Source organism: Podarcis melisellensis, assembly GCF_964234715.1.
Source record: "Podarcis melisellensis genome assembly, chromosome: 15".
In the NCBI taxonomy this organism is placed as follows: domain Eukaryota; kingdom Metazoa; phylum Chordata; class Lepidosauria; order Squamata; family Lacertidae; genus Podarcis; species Podarcis melisellensis.
Window position 1 is genome coordinate 21,942,588 of NC_138532.1, and position 22,126 is coordinate 21,964,713.

Below are 22,126 nucleotides of genomic sequence, written 5' to 3' on the forward strand. Positions count from 1 at the left end.
CAGAAATAGTACCTCAGGTTAAGAACTTTGCCCCAGGATGAGAACAGAAATTGCACCACAGTGGCAGCAGGAGGCCCCATTAGCTAAAGTGGTACCTCAGCTTAAGAACAGTTTCAGGTTAAGAATGGACCTCCAGAACGAATTAAGTTCTTAACCCGAGGTACCACTGTACTTCAATATGCAGTGATAGAACAGTACCCAAACTTCCAAACTTAGCATCAGGCAAAACAAAAGAACTTGGGAGTGAAGGGTCTCCTGGGACGCAAGACTGCGTTTTGCACAGTTCACACCACCCATTTCAAGCCTCTGCAACTACACATTTAAAGCACATGACTTCTCCCTACGAATCCTGGGAATTGCAGTTTTGTTAGGGCTCAGAGAAGGGAAACTATGGTTCTTGGGATTCCTTGGGGGGGAAAGTCATGTGCTTCAAATGGATACATATTGCTGCTGCTCTGCCCAAATAAGTCACCTTCTCGGGACAAGAGGGACGTGAGCGACGGCAGCGGAAGGGCCAAAGGAAGACCTGCTAGGTGTGGCCTCGAACGGACTCCTTTCCTTCTCTCTCACTCCTCCCTCACCCCCACCCTCCCGCCACGGACTGCGGAGGCGGCGCGCTGTGTTCGGCCGAAGAGCCGCGACGACGGAGATTCCAAAACGACGTGTGACGCGTCCCGGCGGAAGGATTCGAGTAATGGAGCGCCGGGAGAAGGAGGAGGAGGAGGAGACGAAGAGCGAGGCGGCTCCCTGAAGTGAAGCGCTGTGTGTGTGTTGGTGGAGGGAAGAATGCATTAAAGAAGTGGCGAGGGGAGGGGGGAAGAGGAGGGGGAACAAAATAGTCCCGGAACCGCCGGAAGAGGCCGAACGGAGCCGAGTGGAGTCGAACCTGGGCCTGCCCCAGCGAAGCCGGCGGGGAACGTCGGCCTGAGGAGAATCTACCCCGAGCGAGCGAGCGCCGGCGGGAGCGGCGAAGCCGAGTCGGGCCCTCAGACGGCGGCGGCGAGAGGAGGAGGAGGAGACGCGGCCTGTGGAAAGGAGCCCACATTTCTTCCCCTCCCGCTCCGCTTTCTCCCCCTCACATTCCGGACTCGGCGGCGGGAAGGAGCCTCTCCGAGAACGGCAGCTGCCTTCGCTGTTGTTTTAATCTTCTTCTTCTTCCACTCCTCGTCCCAGCCGTCGACGGGAGAGGCTCGGGTGGGTTGCCTCCACCGGCGAAGCCTCGGCGGCCAAGCGGGCCCCCAAACCGGACTCGAACCGGAGTCAAGCCGGTTCGACGCGGAGGGGCGAAAAGAAGTCGTCTCATCTCTCCTCACACACCCCCCCCCCACCCCGCGGCCGCCGCAACTGCTGCTACGACGACTTCGGGGCGTCCGACCTCCCCACCCCCACCCCGGACCCATCGACGAACTTAGTCCTGTCAGGAAGAAGATGATGCTCTTCGGGGCCTAGAAGAAGAAGAGAGAGAGGCGGAGATAGAGGAAAAGGGCGGGGGCGCGTCGAGAGAGCACCCCCCCCACCCCTGGCCTGGCTCGTGTGTCTTTTCATACTCCCAACCCCCACCAAAGTAGGGAATATTATGCACCCTTCCCTGAGGGGAGGCTCCGAGGTGCGACCTCAGTTCATGCAAGACTGATTTTCTTTCTTCCTTTAATCAGCCCCAGAGCCTATTTTTGGGCTGGGGTGCGTGTAGATCTCATTTCCCCACCCCTTCTTAGAGGAGGGGGGCTGGTTTACTCTGCTGGGGGTTTTTTGCCCTCCTAAAAGGCAGAGTTTCTCTTTACCCAAGGGAGAAAGAGGAGGTTCTGCCCAGTTCTCCATAGAAGGGCTTAAGGGGGTTTCCTGTTTTCCTAACATCCCCCCACCCCTCCTTGGTGGAAACAGCTCAAAAGTGGGACACCCCTATCAGCTTTTCTTGACAATCCTATAGAGAAAGGTCAGCAGGGCCGTAAGGGCTAGTGCTGCAAAAGGGGTTTCCCCACCCCGCTCAGAAAGGAAAAAGAAAATCAAGTGCAGGAGAGAAGTGCCACCCCACACAGTCCCATAGAAGGTCATCAAAGGGTTCTTCAGTTTAGAAAGTGGTGGAGCCCAGAGAAGCAACTTTCAGCAGTGGGGAATTGACCCCAAAGTGTATTAGATGAGGTGTTCCTGCCCTCCCATGGGGTAGTAAGGGTGGGAGGAGGCTAGTTGCTTCCCCACAAGGTTCCCTCACCCCTTTCTTTGGACAGGGATTGCTACGCTATTTGACTTCTTGTTGGTTTGCTGTGGCCTAATGACTTGAGAAGAGTTCTGGAACTGTGATGCCTGGACACAAGGCTTGGGAATAACTTGAAGCAGATGTGTCTGTGTCTGACAGTTACCATCTTGAGGCAACGGCAGGATTTTCAGAGGATTGAATCATGACTTTGAAGGCCTTCTCCCATACTACTTGGAGGATTTGGGGCAGAAAAGGTGCTTTGTGGCTTTTCCTGAGCGTACTCTGATATGGATCTTTTGGGCAATCGTGAAGAACTGCATTGCTGTTGTTTTTAACTGACTTCACTAGTACTTCTCTGGAGCAAAGCTGGTGTGTGTATGGGAAATTGACAGTAATGTACTTAAATTATAACTAGTACAATGCAGATTGGCTAAAAAGTCGTCTCCTTGCCAAGGGCTCCAATGAGTGGCACACAGTCTGCAATCACGGACAGGTCAGTATGAATAGTGTTTCTGTGCACGTTCTGCATTGACTGCTTGGAGTTTGGTCAGATTTTAAGTTTTAATATTGCAACAGTGGGAAAGGTGCAAAGGTTGACAGCCTTGAGTAAATGAGGTTGGAATTTACTTTTTGAGTTGGCAAGCCCAGCTTTGATCTGATGATGATCAAATCATCTGGGTTAGGTTCTAAATGGATTCAGATAATAGGGTTTTCAAGGCTGCTAGTCACTTGGTCCAGATGTGCGTTCTGGTATACTGTCGTAATAGGGTTACTTCTTGAAAGTATTTCCTAACTTCAGTGAAGGGGCTGTATAGAAGATTGATTCATCTTGGGGGTGCAGATGTTTAGTGGGCAGGTCGTTCTGAGTGGAGCTGGAACACACTACGTAATAACCTAACCTATTTCCCAGTTGGCACGGTGGCATTCTTTAGTTTCATAGTTCCTGGCACCCACGGTATTTATTTGGAGCATTGTATTGTGTTTGGACTTATATTTTGTTCTTCAAAATGGGATGCTGAAGTGTCTGTCTTTACAGTAGATCTGCTGTAGTTGGCACATGGGAGCCTGTGCTTCTCCCCTTTTCCTCTCCTCCTTCCCCTCTGACTCATGTTACTTTCCCTCGCTTCTCTTTGCATCCTATTAAACTGCAACCCCACCCCATTTCCTCCCAGCAATTGGTACTTAATGATACTGACAGTTCTGGAACCTAGGATATGCCCTCTTCATCTGGAGGGAAGTCCTGGTTATCTGGGACATGCAATATGTTGAGTTTAGATAAGAGGTTTCATATTGTGCTTTTATTATTAAAGTCTGCTTCCTCCTCATTAAGTACTAAATTAAAAAACAAAACCTTGGAAACAGCCACCCCTTCGTATTTTGGAGTTTGGATGCATAACCATAAAGAAAAGGATGCGGGGAATGAACTTGACAGCTGCTTTTTCTTTGGCAAGTATCTGTTACTCTTCTGGATAGGAATAGTGTTAGTTTGTACTTCATCACCCAATAACATAGGCATTACAAGAAGTGAAGTTTGGTCCAAATGTTTGGCCTTGTGACTGCTGCAGCAGTCCTGAAGAGTTTGTTTTGTAGATGAGTCATGGAGTCAACAGGCACATAATCCAGCTCTGTTGATTATCTCAGACAATTTTCTGGGTTCCAGAGCTGGCTACAGAACTGCTAAACATGCTGCTTATTTATGCTTCTAAAATGCTGAACCTTTTCTTTAAAAGCAGCAGCAGACTCAGTTTAAATGCATAATTGGATTTTGAATGCATTTTCTTGTTTGAATCATTCTTCCAGAAAAATGGGAAGAATTCTTTGGATTTTCTTGTACAGAGCATGTGCTTCAAGCTCTAATTATCTTCCTACAAATCTTTTTCGAGCTTAAAAAATAAGTGTAAGTGTTTTGTTTCAGTAGCTTACTGGAGGTTCTGTTAGGCCATTCATTTATTTCATGTTATCAAACAGGTTTTAGTCAGCTAGTAACTGATCTGAATAGCAGAAAAATAGGCTGCAGGTGAGCAGTTATAGTGGAGATGGTTGGTTGCTGAAACAAGGTATTCTTTTTATCATTGTACAGTGGGTACCTTGGGTACACTTCAGGTAACATACGCTTCAGGTTACAGACTCCGCTAACCCAGAAATAGTACATTGGGTTAAGAACTTTGCTTCAGGATGAGAACAGAAATTGCGCTCTGGCGGCGCGGCGGCAGTGGGAGGCCCATTAGCTAAAGTGGTGCTTCAGGTTAAGAACAGTTTCAGCTTAAGAACAGACCTCCGGAATGAATTAAGTACTTAACCCGAGGTACTACTGTATTAAAATAACCATTATAAAAATTGACACATTGTCTTTTTATATTCCTTGTCTTTTTAATGTACACATTCAACTTACAGTATTAGCAACTACTTGCTAATGGTGGTGAAAGCTAGCTTTCTGTCTTCAGCCTAGGTGTGCTGTATGGCAGGAATCTTGGACTTTTTATGCCACCCTCCTTGACCTCTGTTCTTGAGCAACTTCTTTTCTAACGGTGATAATGGTGTTTTCACGTTCCCACATTCACTTTCCTAAGCTTTGACTCTGAACATGATGCTGCATGAATATATGTCTGCTCAGTAGTTTCCTCTGCTCAGAAAACACCAGATAAATAATGACTTGGTGACTGTCCTATGCTTTATTTTGGTAGGAAACAGATAAATGATTCTCCCCCCTCAGCTTTTTTATTATTATTTAGGAAAAGAAATGAACAGTTCTGTTATTCCTTAAAGTCAGCTTCAAGCATAGTGCTTCGTAATGTTGTTTACTTGCAATGTATCCAACCTGGCCTTGGTTTGTCATGGACATCAGTCTTCACTCATAGGCTGATTTTTTACCAATTACTCTTGAAGTTCTAGAGATGAACTGGTGAGAAAGGGCTAATTCCCCCATGTCTTGCTTGTGGACCTCCTATAAGAACCTGGTTGGCCACTGTGGAAAAAGGATCCTGGAATAGATGGGCTTTTGGCCTGAACTAGGAGGACTCATCCTCTTTGAAATTTATTTCTTACATAGTGCTAATTTCTTCACTCTGTGTTGGATTAAGCAGGATATAGCTTTTCTCTCTGCTTTTTTTAAAAAAACAGAGGTTATGCTTGCAGGACAGGTTGCAGATCAAGGTCTAGATCTGTATGTCAACAGTAACTTTTATTTCCTGTTGGCTTCAGATCTGATTACCGGTGTTGATGCTCTTGTGTCCAGAACTGAACCTGCCCCTTCTTCTACTTGCAGCTTTTCTAGTTGGTGGTGATTTTTGCCTTATAATAATCATGCTTCCTATATGCTAAGATCATCCAAAGAGACTTTGCTTAGGTCAGTTTTTTTTGGTGTGTGTATGTGAAGCTGGGTAATCGGGACTTTCATTGAAGTAACACTTTTCAGAATTCTGGCTCTAGGACTAGTTTTGTCATTATCTTCTGGAAAGTAGTTAAGAGTAAGACATTTTTATTTCAGCAATATATTGCAAGGTGAAACCAATGCAATTTAGTCAAGTTGGAAATTAAACTACCCACAGGTTGTTGTTTTTAATATATAGCTTTATGGCTCTTTTAAAAAAATGTATACCTTTACAGGTTCTGTTTTGATTAACTGAATTATTGTTGTTAAATCTTTGTGTTAATATTTATATAATTTAGCTGCCTCAAGGGCCTTCTTAAAACTGCAGTATATGGCAGGGTTTGAAAAATATGTGTGTGTATCTATATCTCTATATATATCTATCTCCACCTAACAGTAGGGAGACTCATGGCAAATCTGTTCTCTTTGCCCTTTTATTTTATATATAGTAAAGAAACTTGGGGGTAGGGGTTGAACTGTTTAGAATGTGTTTTGGAACTGACTGCTTCACATTTTCAGTTTTCAAATACTGTATCTGCTTAGAGCTTAGTAATTATTTTTTATCACAATGTATCTTCCGTCCATATACTGAACTATATTATTCCTCTGTTTTGTTCATCTTTATAGTATGTTTCTTTAAAGGGAGCTTAACATCTCTCCTTATCTCTTTAAATGTTACAGAAGACTATTCTGTAGTTTAAATCTTTCATTGTAATGTAATCTTACTGTATCATGAGTTATATTTAACAAATTTTGCTTATCCTGTTCCTCAAGAGTGTGAAATCAGCACACCTATTACCCTCAGTGAATATCACTGTAATCTTTTCTTACTCATGCACAAAACTTGCTCCTTTTTAATTTTTTCACCTTTTTTTTAAAGTCATACCAAATAAATGTGAAGTCTTAATGACTTCTGGAGCCATTCTTGGTTTCCACTGAGTTAACAGTCAACATACAGATTTTCATGGCCATTGTCTTTGCAGTTACATAACAAAGATAGAAAACAATATTTTTGGTCTCTGCTGTCTGAAAGCAGGCAAGCGTTGGCTTTGAACATCCTATGTTTTGCCATTTGTGGCAGGCGATACATGGCTGAGTGGGATAAAGTGTGTTTTTCCTTCATTGCTGAGCAATTTGAAAACGTTTAAGATGATCATGATGACTCGAGTGCATTGTGTTGCTACAACCTAGAAACATCTAGATGTGCCTGGTTCCCTTTTTTGTCAATCTAATTAACTGCATTTATTTTCATAAATAATAAATAATGTTTGAAGCTACGAACATGAGTTTGACCAAGCTGCGGGAGGCAGTGGAAGATAGGAGTGCCTGGCGTGCTCTGGTCCATGGGGTCACGAAGAGTCGGACACGACTAAATGACTAAACAACAACAATTTTCATATAGCATTGCCAGTCATTGCCTCACACATTGTGTGCATTTTTTGTGTGTCCTTAGAAGGTAGTGTGTCCCATGTTTAGCAATTGATATCTTCTCTTCCAGCATGTTTTTGTTAAAGTGAATTCTTATAATAGCATCTAAAATCCCTGCTACCATGAGTGAAATAAGTGTTTGTCAAGAATTTACACAATTACTTAAAGAAGATTTCTTAATTGTTGTTTTCCTTCATTACTAGATGCTAAAATTGACTCTTTCTAATTTGCCTCGTATTTCGGGGTATGCCTGCATAATAATAGTGACATCCAAATGGGTGGAAAATAAGAATTGTTCTGCTAAGCACAACCATTTTCTATGAAATTCTTATCCTTTGTTGCAGTTGCTTAACTGAAAAGTTGTAGGTATATAAAAGTTGTGCATACTTCTCATTTTGCTAATTTGTAGTGCTCAGACATTTAAACTATATTTGTAGCAGACTTTTTAGCCAAACATTTCCAGTCATCAGGTTATCTTTTTTTTTTTTAACTTGTGTTGCCTATCACTGTAAAGTACCTATTCCCAGGTTATCTGGAAACACATTAAATGATGGTGTATACATCAGAATATAAAGAAAGATATTCTGTTTCAGTGTGCAGTGATAATTCAGACTGTTAGTGGCACTGATTTTCTCTGAGAAGAGACAAGCTATGCCTTTTTGTCCTCCCACCTAGAACATTCTTATGCTGCTTTTTAAAGCACCACAGCCCACTGCGTGAAACGGCAAGCTGGGTTTTTGATCCATTGTCAGAAAGGGGTCTAAATACTGACATTTCAAGAGGCAGCCTCTCGCGCTTCCCAGACAGAGGGTCTGGCCAGTTCTGTTCCAACATTTGTGTCAAACAGTACAGAATGTGAGTATTTCATTAATGAGATACTCCCTTTCCCTCAGTGGAAGCTGGAAGTGAAGCAACCAGTTGTTCCACCCATGAAATGATACAAATGATACAAACTGCACTAGCTGGTATGACCATATACTTAGTCTGAGCTTTCCTTTACTTATTATTTCCTCCCTTCAAGTTGGAAATTTTGATCATTGTTGTTGGTTAGTACTAGACAGTTTCTTCAGGCTTTTATTCTATCTCTAGCAAAAATTGGAGCTTGCTTTTCTGGTTTTGAAGAAAGCTGTGGGTGCCAAGGTAATTGCTTGGGTGGAGGCGGGATACTGCTGGCCAAATGCATGTAATCCTTTGGTTGCACTGAACTTACTATGACATAAATTACTAATGCTGAAAGGTTCAAGGCGGTAATGGATACCAAGTTATTTTCATTCCATCCAGTACATCATATTTAAATCCTGCCAAAGTCTGAAAGAAGCCAGTTAGGAGTACCTTATATTTCAAATTGGATAACAGTCGGAATGGGGATAAATGAGAACTTCACAATGACGGCCAATACACTGGAGGGACAAATATTTCTACCTTTTCTTGTACGTTAGAGCTGCTTCATTTCATCAGAATTCAGTTAAAGCCTGTGGTGTTGCATGCAGGATTCTCTTAAGTGTGACTATTGATTCATATTGATTTATACACCAACTAACAACCTTGCATAGACAGTCAAACTTAGTCAAACTTCAATTCCTTTCTATATTTTGATCATCAAAATTTGCTGTGGATCTGATGTTAAAACCAACTAGATGGGCAGTGGTGATTCCTTTGTTTAAACTGTGAGACACACTTTTTGTATAATCAAAACCTATAGCTGGTACTGCATGGGTATATATATATGAATGCTGCACTAAAAAGTATTGATGCTTTATATGCGCCATATTTTAACAGTACAACCTGAAGCCTATGTAACCCGAGGTACCACTGTACTAGAAGAACTCAATGGGCTACCATTTTCTAATGCAACCAAGGTGCTGGTTTTAACCTTTAAAGCAGTGCAGTGGGGCAGCCAGTTGGTGCCTTCCAGATACAGTATTATGGACTCCAGCTTCCATTATTCTTGGTGATTAACTGCATAGCCATAGACTAAGACTGATGGAAGTAGGAATCTACAGCATCTGCAGAGCACCACACAAAGGAAACATTCCCTCTTGCTTTGTGAGGAATTTCCCATCACCTCCTGGCAAATAGAAGGGGAAGAAATGGAGGCAGTGAGAGATTTTACTTTTTTGGGCTCCATGATAACTGCAGATGGAGACAGCAGTCACAAAATTAAAAGACGCCTGCTCCTTGGCAGAAAGGCGATGGCAAACCTAGACAGCATCTTAAAAAGCAGAGACATCACGTTGCCAACAAAGGTCCGTATAGTTAAAGCCATGGTTTTCCCAGTAGTGATGTATGGAAGTGAGAGCTGGACCATCAAGAAGGCTGATCGCCGAAGAATTGATGCTTTTGAATTATGGTGCTGGAGGAGACTCTTGAAAGTCCCATGGACTGCAAGAAGATCAAACGTATCCATTCTTAAGGAAATCAGCCTTGAGTGCTCACTGGAAGGACAGATCGTTAAGTTGAGGCTCCAATACTTTGGCCACCTCATGAGAAGAGAAGACTCCCTGGAAAAGACCCTGATGTTGGGAAAGATGGAGGGCACAAGGAGAAGGGGACGACAGAGGACGAGATGGTTGGACAGTGTTCTCGAAGTTACAAACATCAGCCTGACGAAACTGCGGGAGGCAGTGGAAGACAGGAGTGCCTGGTGTGCTCTGGTCCATGGGGTCACGAAGAGTCGGACACAACTAAACGACTAAACAACAACAACAAACAGACAAGCAATTACGCATTTGTCACTTGTTTTGGAATAATGAGCTCTGGTTAAGGAAGGTGGAGATGCAAAGTTAAAAACAAAGCCCCACAACAAAATCTTTAATATATTGCTTAATGTTATAAAAGAAGAAATGAAATTTATATGACGGCACCCTTTTTAGAATTCAACATTTCCTTAGTGTATGTTATGAATCCAAAGGTATAACAAATGAAGATGGGAAATGGAAGTCTGTCTGATCTTAAGACATGCTTATTTTATTTTGCTTCCTTAGGGGGAACATCTAGTAAGTTTCTGGCACCATGTAAATAAATGAAATTTGTTCCAAAACATTTTAACTCTTGAGCCACATGCATCTACTCATTACTTGGTGCCATTTTCAGAGACACTTCATTTATATATTGTTAGTGAACTCAGTTCTAGAGATGTGTGTGTGTTTTAATTAATTTGTAGCCTACCTGATCTCAGAGGTTCTGGAGAAAAAATGGGCCACTTTACAATCCTGATTTCTGGTCAGCAGAAACATGTATTGCATATGTTTAGAAATTAGAAAGGTAAGCAGCTACCATTTCTTGGCAAACACTTGCATATTTCCTATCCCAATGCTTGATTGGACTTTCCACTCCCCCAATCTGTAGCTTTTTGTTCTGTAGAGCAGTGTTTCCCAAACGTTTTTGGGCAACGGCACACCTGTTTACTGAAAAAAAATCTCGCGGCACACCACCATTAAAGCCCCGCCCCGTGACGTCAGCGCGCAGCGTCACGCCGGGAGGGACGCACAAAAGTGAAAGTTTTTTCCCTCCCCCTTGCTGGGGAACCTCCAAGCTTTGGGGGTGGGAGGAGGCAGCAGAGCGAGGGACTGAGGGACGGCGGCAACTGAGGCGGCGGCGGCTGAGGCAGAGCTGGGAAGGGGGTTTCCAGGGGACACGGCAGCTCCTCGAAAGGCTTCTCTCAGCTGCGCTCAATCCGCCTCGGAGAGGATTTCCCCTCCGGTCCCATGCGTTCGTTTGGGGCATCGCTCCGGCTGCTCCCTCTCCCGCCGCGCAGGAGCGATGCCTCTCTCTGGCTCTCCCTCCGCGCAGGCTGAGGGAGGGAGGGAGGGGCGCGTGTGACCCGTCTCTGCTGGGAGACCAAACCCAGCGAGGCAGAGTCGCGCGGAGGCGCCCAGGCAGCGCTGCCGGCTGCGAGGAGGAGCGCCAGGCAGCAGCAGGAGGCGCGGCCTCTCCTCGCCGCCGCCGCCCCGCCTCTCGCCGCCCGACTCGCCCGCCTCCCTCCAGGCATCTCGCGGCACACGAGGCAACGTCTCACGGCACACTCGTGTGCCGCGGAACACCGGTTGGGAAACACTGCTGTAGAGCAACAAGAACTTCTACAATTAACTCAAAGCAGTAAATAAGCATAGAAATGCTTCCCAATGGATGGAATAGTTGTGTAAACTATTCCCAATCTGTGCAGTTCATTCAAGTTCATCCCTTGTTTCTGTGTATTTAATTTGCGTAAATCATCATCATGTTTGTCAGGTGCCCTTCAGCTACTGATGGCCAAAGTATTGCTGTCTCTGTTGGAAACACATTGTCCTCTTTAGGATTGCAACAGGATATACTTACTGACTCGGGAGATGCACTTTAAGCTTCTAAACTTGTTTAAACAGCTCAGTGAAATTATGGCTTCTCTGTTAATGATCTCATTGGGGGATGTAGCATGAAGTGCAAGGTGTGAATTAAACAGAAGGGCCTCTCAGTGTGGATAAAGAAATGGCATGCATAAACTGCCAAAGGGAGAACTGCCTATCTTTCTGCCTGTACTCACATGAATGAGGTGTGGCTTTACAAGGGCAGCACACTTGGAACAGTTTGTTGCACTCCTGAACTAAATGTGTGATGCAAATAAATTTGACTTATTCAAGCAGTTTTTATTGTAGCGATGTGTCCTGGTCTGGCCAAATAGTTCCTGTTTGTGTAGGAAACTGATCTCAGACCCTCTCTATTCATAGTCTTGGTTTATCATGTCACATGGCATAGTGTTTGGATAGCTTCCAATGTTAAAAAATTAAAGCTGATGGTAATCTGTGAGCAGTTTAGGCATGTTTTTTGTGGAATTTCGAATGAGCCAGTATTCGAAGGTGCCTGGAGGAAGTGTTATTGGAATCTGGAGGCATGAAGAAGGGTCATTTGATTTTTGGCACCAGATGCAGGCAAAGGAGGGGGGATACAAGTTTGGAGAGACTATATATAAGAATTGAAAGAAATTGCAGGATTGCAAATTCATTCATGTTTGGCTGTCAAAATTAAAACAAGCAGTAGGTCTTGGGAGCATACAGATTTCTTTATACTCTGGTTGTGGTGCTAGGGACCAATTTATGCTCCCTGCATGTAGAAAAATAATGCCAGAGAGAAGGATTTGACATATCTTTTTCACTGGTACATATTCATTTTCTGTACATGAGTATACAATATACAAGCGCTCCCACTGCAACTGAAGTGGTACTTTACCACTTGATGCTACTGATTCTATAAATTGCTACTCCATTTATTATAGCTATTATGCACATTTTATTCTATTCAAGACTCTTTATATATGAGAGGGAGAGGAAGACTGAGGATGGGTATCATAAGCTTATTCCAAGTATTTATTTGCTGCTGTTTAGATATTTATCAACTCATTTACACTCTGTTTTTGCAAGGTAGGATACTGATGCTACCAGAAATTGGAAAGGGTGATATTACCCATTAACAATCCAACTGCATACAAGAAGTGATGAATAAGATACAGAAGGCAACAGAACTTGTAAATAGTCAGAAATAAGGATTATTATTATTATTATTATTGATTAAATTTGTATACTTTCCTATACCTGCAGAATGGCTTTAGCTGCAGAATTTTTATGGCTTTTCTGTCTGGGTAATGTTATTGATCACTACAGAACAGCTGAATAGGAACAGAATAGTAAACCTCAAGTTTGTATTACAGCAGTGTTTCCCAACCTTTTTTGGGCAAAGGCACACTTGTTTCATGAAAAAAATCTTGAGGCACACCACCATGCCAGATGGGGAAAGGTCACTTTTTACTTATGTAAAAAAAAATAAAAAAATAGTAACAGCTTAGAAGGTAGAGAAGGTAGGACTCGAACCAGTGGATTCACGTTACAATAAAGATTTTGACTAAACATGGGAAAGAACTTTCTGCTGGTAAGGGCTGTTCAACAGGGGAATGGTCTCCCTCGGGAGGTTTTTCCCTTCTTGGTGGTTTTTAAGCAGAGGTGGGATGTCTGTCTGCCATGGATGCTATGGCTGAGATTCCTGCACTGCAGGGGTTGTACAGTACTGGATAGCCCTGGGGATCCCTTCCAACTCTACGATTCTATTAGGATCCCTTTTATAAAAGAGAGAACTTTAATGGCACGGCCATTATTTATTTCGGCTTCTCCCAACGGGGCCACGAAGGATCAGAAAAGCTGAAGAAGAGACCCTTCCTCAGAGGAGGCGGGAGACCACCGGACCCGCCGAGGAGGGGAATCCGGCCGCCTTTCCCTCCAGAGCTTCGCCTTTTGCCCCGGCCAAGTTGCGCCGAGGGCGCCTTGCAGGCTCTGCGTGGCTTCAGGCGGAGCCTAGGAGCCACTTCCCAGCCTGGAGGGCAGGCTGTGCGCGGACCCCGCCACTCTCGGGGCGCGACCCAGACCCGGCTGCCTTCCACGGCCAGCAGAGGTAGGCCGCCGGCTTCTAACCCGGCGGAACTGGGGCATCCCGGGCGCAGCGCCGCGCTCCCCACTCCTCCCGCCCCGCCCCCTTCTCCCGGGTGCCCCCTCCCTCCTTTGTTTTCCGGAGCCCCGCCTCCCCCTCTGCCCCAGCTCGCCTATTGGCTCACGCAGCCGCCACTCAGGTGGGGGCCCGCTTTGGCCCCGCTCCCCGGCCGCCGAGAGAGAGTGGGAGCGTGCGGGGCGGGGCTGGGCGGCCGGGTGTCTCCTTCCCTGCACTGCTTCGGCCGCGTCTGCAGCCACCGCGGGACCAGGCGGGAGGCCAGTCATGCCCAGACACTGCCAGCCGCTCGGAAGGAGCCGTCGCTCCGCCGGGCAGCGCCTGCCTGCGCGCCCCTCGCTCCCTGCGCCGAGGATGGCGGGGGCGCCGGGCGCAAGGCAGCGCCGGGGCTGCTGGGCAAGCGGCAGATGCTGATGCAGTTTGGGGAATTCCTGTCACAGGGAGCAAGGCAGAAGCGGATGACGGGGCACGTTCCCCGGGGGAGCGGGGCCGGAGGATTAGCCCGACTCGCCCGCCTCCCTCCCACGGCACACTAGGCAACGTCCGGCGGCACACTAGTGTGCCGCGGAACACCGGTTGGGAAACACTGTATTACAGGACAGTGGGTGGAAGAGAGATGGAGTTATCTTCATATTGAAAAGTGCTATATAACATTTTGAGTCAGTTTGATTTGTCGCATAAAATGAACAATAATAGATCCATGAAATGAAGTGTAAAGGGAATTGATCTGCCTACTTCCTGGAAATAAACATGAATTCTGGGATAGAAGACAAAGGAATCTCCTTGGATCTTATCACAGATAGCTGCACATTTCAAACTGGGAACCCACTGTAAGCTTCTGGGGAAAAAAAGCTGTGGTTTGCCTTCTGCTGTGGTTTTTTGTGGTTTCAAAAGCGGAAGTGGCTCTTGTGGGTAATGATCTTATCGCATTTTGTACCACATGTTTTATTTCTGTTTCTATTGGCTGGTTGAGTAACCATTACCCCAGGGTGGCTTTTATAGACTTGAGATGTTTTTCAGTCCATGTAGAATTGAGGCATTAAAGTCTCCAGAGTTTTGTCAGTGAAGCTGAATTTGTTGCTGAAGTCATACACTCTACAATTAAATGTCACAGTCCTGAGTAGACATGAGAGTGCTTGGATGAGATACAGAAAGTTGTGTAGGGTTCTGGCATAAAAGGAAAACGTTTTATTGTTGCCTTGTTGTAACAGCAGCAAAGGGTAAGTTAACAAAATATTGAGATTGCAACCTTTACATCTTTACAATATAACATGGAGGTAAAAATGCCTCTGTATACACATAAAATTACTTTAGTGTGGAAGCCAATGCTCTAGTGTGAACACTGATTTTTAGGAACATATTATAAGAGCTGTTCTTGAAGCTACAAACATGAGCCTGACCAAACTGCGGGAGGCAGTGGAAGACAGGAGTGCCTGGCGTGCTCTAGTCCATGGGGTCACGAAGAGTCGGACACGACTAAACGACTAAACAACAACATAAGAGCTGTCCCCTCCCTCACCCCTATGTGGTGTAAGCCTTATTTGCCATAAGAAAATTTTGTCCTGGTTTACCTGTTTCAGGGGCTACCATATCCCTTGCAAGTTACTCTCCTGCACTCCATTCCCTGCTTTTATTGTTGGGGATAACAAGCATTTTATAGTGGTACCTCGGGTTAAGAACTTAATTCGTTCCGGAGGTCCATTCTTAACATGAAACTGTTCTTAACCTGAAGCACCACTTTAGCTAATGGGGCCTCCCGCTACCGCCGCGCCACCGGAGCATGATTTCTGTTCTCATCCTGAAGCAAAATTCTTAACCCGAGGTACTATTTCTGGGTTAGTGGAATCTGTAACATGTAACCTGAGGTACCACTGTACTTGTAGCAAGATCTTATTCCCATGGAACTCTCAGAAAATCTTGTGCAGTAGAGGAGGAATAACAGTTTTTGCCTGGCTTTGAAAATAAGTTCACAAAAGTTATTAGCCCATTTTAAATTTGTTTTTATTAGGTGGCCCATACTCTTTGTGACACTGAGTAGCCTGCTGTAAACATCAAGAAAAATATTTCCCAAGTTTTAGCTATAGATAATAAGTTCTAAGTATTTTCCTTTCTCTCATACTTGAGGGTTATCAGTTAATAAGGAAACATACCTACTTGATGATTTCACTGTATGGTCTTTCACATCCCCTGAAATTCTATGTGCTTTTTGGGAAAATCAGAAAATAATATCTCAACTTTTGGGGATAGGAAGCTGGCAAAATATAGAAGAGCTTCCAGCTGTGGTGACTCAGCTCTGCCATTGAGTATGGAAAGCTTTTTGGAGCTCTTTGGCCTTTCTGCAGGCTGACATCCTTTAGCAGTTGTGCTTAGTGGGTAGGTGTTGAACAAAGGTGCAGAAATAGATATGATGTGAAAATGTCTTCTAGAAGTGTTCCTTATTCACTAATAAAATAGTAGATGATTAAGCTTTGAGGATGAAAACTAAACTTGCAACAAGTTGCTGTGAGTCACAAGCAGTTTGATGTTCTCTGCTGTATTCTGGAATGCAGCCAGTTGACAAGAATCCCATTTTTTACATCAGTTGTTCCATAGCTGCTGGAAGTTCTTTGTTTATTTACTCCTTTGACAAGAACATCAGGATGACTGAGACATACTTCTAAAATCTTCCCTCTCCCTATCATTTGTTTGCATTGCAGGGAAATGGTTCCTTCTGATCTGCACTGTGTTTCCTGAGATACTGAAACAGTGCTTAGTCTCCAGGCCAGCTGCTGATTGAATTGTACTGGAAGTTCGTAGAAGCTTACATCAATGTAAAAACATGCCTTTTGCCTGCCTGTCCTGGCAGTGTAGAGCAGGCAGCTTTTGTAGAAACCCTTCTTGCTTCATCTTAGTATTGAGGATTTATTCTGAATTCCATTACTGAACGAGGTAGATTTCTTATTTAAATCACCACTTAGATCAGATTAATCAGAAATAAGCAAGCAAGAAAAACAGCAAAGCTAGCTGTTAGTGAGGTAAAATGACCGCAGAGATGACTGGGATTCTGGTGTTTGTCGTCAAAGGAGGACTGTTCTTTTCAGGGATTTTCCTAGGTAGAAGTCTGCTCCCAATTTGTTGTAAAGGCCACTAATGGGACCAATAGTTAGTCATTTTCATTTTGCTGTGAGATGCATAGTGACAGAATCTATGTATAGTAATACCATTGGCAGCTGGAATTTCCCAGAGTTTGTTGTATGTCTGTATCAATCCATATGCTGGATTGTGTGTGCCTGAGTGCACATTGGGTTGGTGGTGGTATTGTTGTAACTGTTAAGCAGATTGGTAGGGAAAGGTGGAGATAATCCCTCCCAGGGATGTTGCACTGACTTGGTCTTTTGGAGAGAATTGTGTTGCATTAGTAGCCTCCTTACATTTTTTTCTTTGCCAAACATTGATTGTGTGCAAAAAGCATAATAGACCAAAAGACCCCTTGGTTACCATCTCATGGGTGAAGAAAAGGTTTCATCAGTATGTGAACAATTATGTGAACTGGTTCTGAATACTTAACTGGTGTGGATTTTGGTGACAGTTCATTTAAGATTAACAGTGTGGATTGCACTCACAATTAAAAAGTGCTTTGGATTTTCTTCATTAATACTGGGTATTTTTTAAAAAACAATTATATCTATATATAGATATATATGTCTCCTGTTTTTCAAGATGAAAATCCTTCCAAGGTCGCTGAAATGGTAACCTCAAATAACACTTTTAGAAAACACAATAAACAGTATTAACAGCACTGTATAAAGTAATGAGAATCCTTCACACAGGACAGGTGGTTGGAAGGCCCAAAGAGATAGTCCTGCTAGAGCAGGTTCTTAGGTAGTCTTGTCCTCCCTCTCCTGTAGATCAGTATATTCATATATTTATGACATGCATACAGGTACCTTATAGGAAAGTGGAAATTAATAATTGATCAGTACATGTTCAAGATGAGAACACTGCAGACATTGGGATAGTGAGGAGACAACTGTGTAAATGACTATTTATTCAGGTACTCTTTGGTCTAAATCAGCAGTATGTCAGGCTGATTTGGTTATTGGTAGAAATGCATGACTTTTCTCCCCAGGCTCACATGGGAGTGACTTGGAAACTAAGCCAAGCGAGTTTCACTCCATTTTCTTTATGGAAGAGTTACGCTGTGGAGGAGAGCTTCAGCTATGGGAAAAATAAGAAGAGGGAGATGTGTTCTTTTTCTCTTCCTCCCTTTTCTTTCTTTCTTTCTCTCCAGTAAGTGGAGGAAGGCAGACCCTGGTGGACCTTGCAAAACCTATTGCAGAGGTGGATTTAGGGCAGTGCGACTGGTTCCCCTGCACAGGGTGCCGAGCTGAGAGAGTACCTTCCTGCCTCCTTCCCAAAGTCTAGTAAGTGCTGGGCTTTGGGAAGGAGATGTGAGGACTCTGCAAGGTCCTAGAATCTTCCTTACTCCTTCATAAAGCTTAGTTAGCGCTTGCCCAGCTTTTGGAAGGAGATGGGAGGGCTCTAGGACCCTGTCAGAGCCTCATGCCTCCTTCCCAAAGCCTGGTGCCTTGCTTAGCCAGCTTTGGGAAGGGGGTGTGTCGGCTGGGGGTGGGGAGCAAATGTTGGCCTCACACAGCACACCATATTACCAATGTCCGTGCCTGGCGGTGGGTGCCAGGGCCTGTCTTCCTGTTGTGTTCCAGCTGCACTAGAAAGGGTACAAGGGCACAGGGATTGATTCTCCCTATTTTCACAGCTTTTTGTCCTTGCTACTGTTGCCAGATGCCTTTTTTCTTAAGGGGTGGGAGGGGCTCTAGACTGGACTAGAGAAGGACTAGAATAGTCCATAGATAGAATTTTAAAGAATATTTTCAATTTTTCTTTCTGTAAACTGCTTAGAGGTTGTTGTTCTAATTGAGTAAGTGTTATGCACAATGTGAAGTAGGGTAGTGCAGATGCACAGCCCATCTTTGACTGCAACAGTATAATCTGCTTTAGAAATCTCCAGGAGAGGGGAAACATTCACAGATTCATAAACTGGTTGCTGATTTGATGATCAACATGGTGGCTTAAAAAAAGTTTCGCAATTTTTCTACACATGGCCCCATTTAGTAAGGTGAATGTTCACATGGTGATCTATGGTGTGTAGTTAACACTTTTCAGCTCTTCACTTCAAAGGAATTCCAAGAATTAATTTTTAAATTATAACCAGCCGATCAGAGTTCAGTGGCAGAGAATTGCTGAATTTTCATTGTTTATCCTCTGGACTATGCAGGTTCTTGGTTCCATTATTAGGTAAGCAATCAGACTAAATTCAAGAGTCTCTGTGAAAACATATTTAAAAGAAAAAATGGAGTAATGACAAAAAGTTAACCCCTATGATTGTTCAAACTCCCCCCCCTTTTTTCAAAGCATTGTTTTGAGTAGCAGTGCATGTTACTGTTAAACATAAATTTGGGAAGTGACACCAGAAGGCCTGGAAAAAAAGACTATTGATCATATATTGGCTTGGAGGGGAAGGGAGTGAAATTATCAGTGTGGAAAAAAGTCAATAGCTTTATCAGTGACAAAAAAAAAAAGATTAATGTGTGATGAGTGAGAATCAGAAGGTCTGTTGTGAGTCTCATACATTTTCTGGGCTTAAATTTGCTCATTGGTCTCCAACATTGAGATTTGAGCATCTGAAGCTGTTTTAGGCAATGGATCTCTGTGTTTTCAGAGGCTGGGAGAATGAAAATAGGTACTGTTGTTTTTTATTCTGTATCCATCCTATTGCTTTCTGATATTGGGTGTGTTCAGTTCTAGACTTATAAGTACCCAGATGTATAGATTTCAAATAGATTTAGGTATGTTAGTCCATATAGTAGTGACCTGCAGTGTTCTGGGCTGGTGCTGAAGATAGCATGGGATTGCCTGTGGGACTTCTAAAATGTTTTTTTGCCAGTGGAGATATCTCCTGCCAATTGTTCCAGAACTATTGGTAAGTACTGAAGGAATAAATATTTTACCTTGATCTAGGTAGGTGCAATAGATTATTTAATTCCTGCCATTATAATCATCTAGCAACTTGTTCTTTTGTTGTTGCCTTAATAGTTAGCTCTTTTTTTGTAGTTCTTAAGTGGTATTCACAAAAAGCCTGTACTGGAGTTGCCTCTAAGATTCATCACGTTATTCGAGTTGCTGCCTTTTTTCTTTCTTTCTTATATCTACAGTTTCTCTCTATTAATACTATACAGAGATCATGAACAACATATGATGTGTACATTCTCAGGTGGTTTAATAAATGAAAAAGAAAACCATAGCACTGTATGATAACTTGAAGTGAATGTTAGAATGCTGCAAGTAGCAAGCACAGCATGGTTTTATAATGTGCAACAGTCTAGACTGGATTAATATCACTTAGTTCAATATTGAAACTTGAAAATTGCTGAGAGTCTAAGTGGGCCGCTTAATAAACTTTCCCTTACTTTTACTAATCGAAGCATATACATTGTGTATGTAATAATAGAAAAAAATTTGAACACTGGCTTCTTCCAGCACAACTGGTGTTTTAATTGTAAAATTAGTAGATTTTAATATGAAAATCAAAGGCTCTAAGCCAGGGCCTTAGCAGCCTGTTTGATAATTTGGCCTTGTGGCGTTGTGTGGAAACAACTTGACATGAAGGACTGAAACAACTGTAACACCATGCTTCTGAGCCCTGTTCTAACCTGCTGATTCAGGAAGATACTATGGTCAATGGTATTGATTTCCCAAGCATCTCTTGATGGTGTTCAGCAGGGTCACATTCATTTCATTACCAGACACAACCAGAAGGAAGTTTGGAATTGTTCTAAATCAGGGGTAGCTTACGTTGTACCTTCCAGATTTTTTGGACTACAACTCTACTGGCTTGGGTTGATGGAAATTATAGTCCAAAATATTTGGTAGCCATCCAGTTGGCTACCCCAGTTCTAAACAATCCGCTCCAAACATGAATACTAAGGTGATTCATGTTTATTGCTCTCATCAATGTCAAAAGACCCATAGATTCAAATTCTGAACTTTTTTTACATTGAGCATTATGGGTTTTGAAAGCTTGCATGAATTAAAAGAAACTGTTCAACTTTTTCACATGTTCATTTATTCTGTGACAGATGTTTCTTTTTTTTTAATGCAGAAGATGGAGGAATCTGGGGCTAGTGAGAAGCAAGAGAAGTTGGAGGCTGTGTTGTATAAAATAGCTTGCCATTGCTTGGTAGACACCTAGCTTGGCCAAAATATATCTTAAGATGCTCTGTATTCTACAACATTTGAAATTACTCTTCTCAAATGAAATGTGAGAGCTTCTAGTTTAGCAATCTAGGCTGATGTAGTAGCAGTTCTCTTGTGAGTTTTGCAGATTCTCTCCCCTCCTCCAATTTTCTTTTTAAAAACTGGAGAAAATTGAGAGGCAGAGGACCCCCCGCCCAACACACCCACCCCAAACACACACACACAGACGGCCTTCTTGCCTCTACTCTTAAGATGCAGGAAGTGGCTGATATGAACATCTATACCTTTTCCCTTCTTGCTAGCCCTTTCCACCTGTTGGACTGTTGGACTGATTGCTGATGTTTAGACTCTTACTCTTAAACTTTTATTCAAGTGTTACTGCTGACATATTGTCTTGGTCTGATGTGTTGAGAGGGTGAACTTATCCAAGACCGCTTGACAATCTGTGGCTGTGCGTACTGTTGAACTGATACAAATCTTTGCAGAAGGGAAACCAGAGACTTTTTAGTATGACCCAGGACTGTAGTCACTGCACTTCATCTTCCATTGGTGATAAAGCTTCCGTTCCTCAGGGACTCCTCCATATCCGCTGTGTAGAGCTCTGGGAAGCTGCTCATTTCCCATGCCTGGCTCCTTATTTGGGGTAAAGGTCTGTGAATTCTGCGTAAATATTTACCATATCTTGTTCTGAGCAGCAGGAGAGCTTCTTGTGTTGTTTTTTTCCAAGAAGCTCCAATTTGCTTGGTTTGTTCTTGCACGGGATCATGCCTCTAGTAATCTAAAACAGGAAGGAGTTCCTTTATTAGCAAACAGGGTGTGAAGAAAAGCAAAGGCCAAATTGAAAAATGAAAAGACCTTATAACAGAAATAGCAGAAAGATAAGCAAGGTATAAGTCTGATTTTTAATGATATTTCCCAAGATGAGAAGTTGATTTAACTTATGTCCCCTAAGACCAGTGCTTTTAGTATAGTGGAACCTTTTCTTTGGAATGCATTCCCAATTCAGTGTTTGTCAGACAGACACCTACAGTATAGCACTTAAATACCTGTGTAGAACTAATCTTTTTGCCCTTGCTTTCCCTGAGGGCATGATTCAGTTATGTTTTAACCTGATCTACTGATCAGGGACATGGGTGGCACTGTAGGTTAAACCACAGAGCCTAGGGCTTGCCAATCAGAAGGTCGGCGGCTTGAATCCTTGTGACGGGGTGAGCTCCCATTCCTTGGTCCCTGCTCCTGCCAATCTAGCAGTTCGAAAGGTAAATGGCATTTCCGTGCGCTGCTCTGGTTCGCCAGAAGCGGCTTAGTCATGCCGGCTCCCTTGGCCAATAAAGTGAGATGAGCGCCCCCAACCCCAGAGTCATCTGCGGCTGTACCAAATGGTCAGGGGTCCCTTTACCTTTACCTTTACCTTT

At 43.5% G+C, this 22,126-nt stretch overlaps 1 protein-coding gene across 3 annotated transcripts in view; it reads left to right on the forward strand.

Moving 5' to 3' along the window:
* The first annotated feature begins 590 nt into the window (after positions 1 to 590).
* Positions 591 to 22,126, forward strand: part of ARHGEF12 (Rho guanine nucleotide exchange factor 12) — an 85,265-nt gene continuing 63,729 nt past the window's right edge. For 2 of the 3 annotated variants that reach the window (XM_081889735.1, XM_081889737.1), the window contains exon 1: positions 595 to 2,687. In XM_081889735.1, the coding sequence (XP_081745861.1) occupies positions 2,656 to 2,687 (32 nt within the window). In that variant the 5' untranslated portion in view covers positions 595 to 2,655. Of the gene's footprint in view, positions 2,688 to 22,126 lie in introns of all 3 variants that reach the window. The other variant, XM_081889736.1, reaches the window with a different exon arrangement.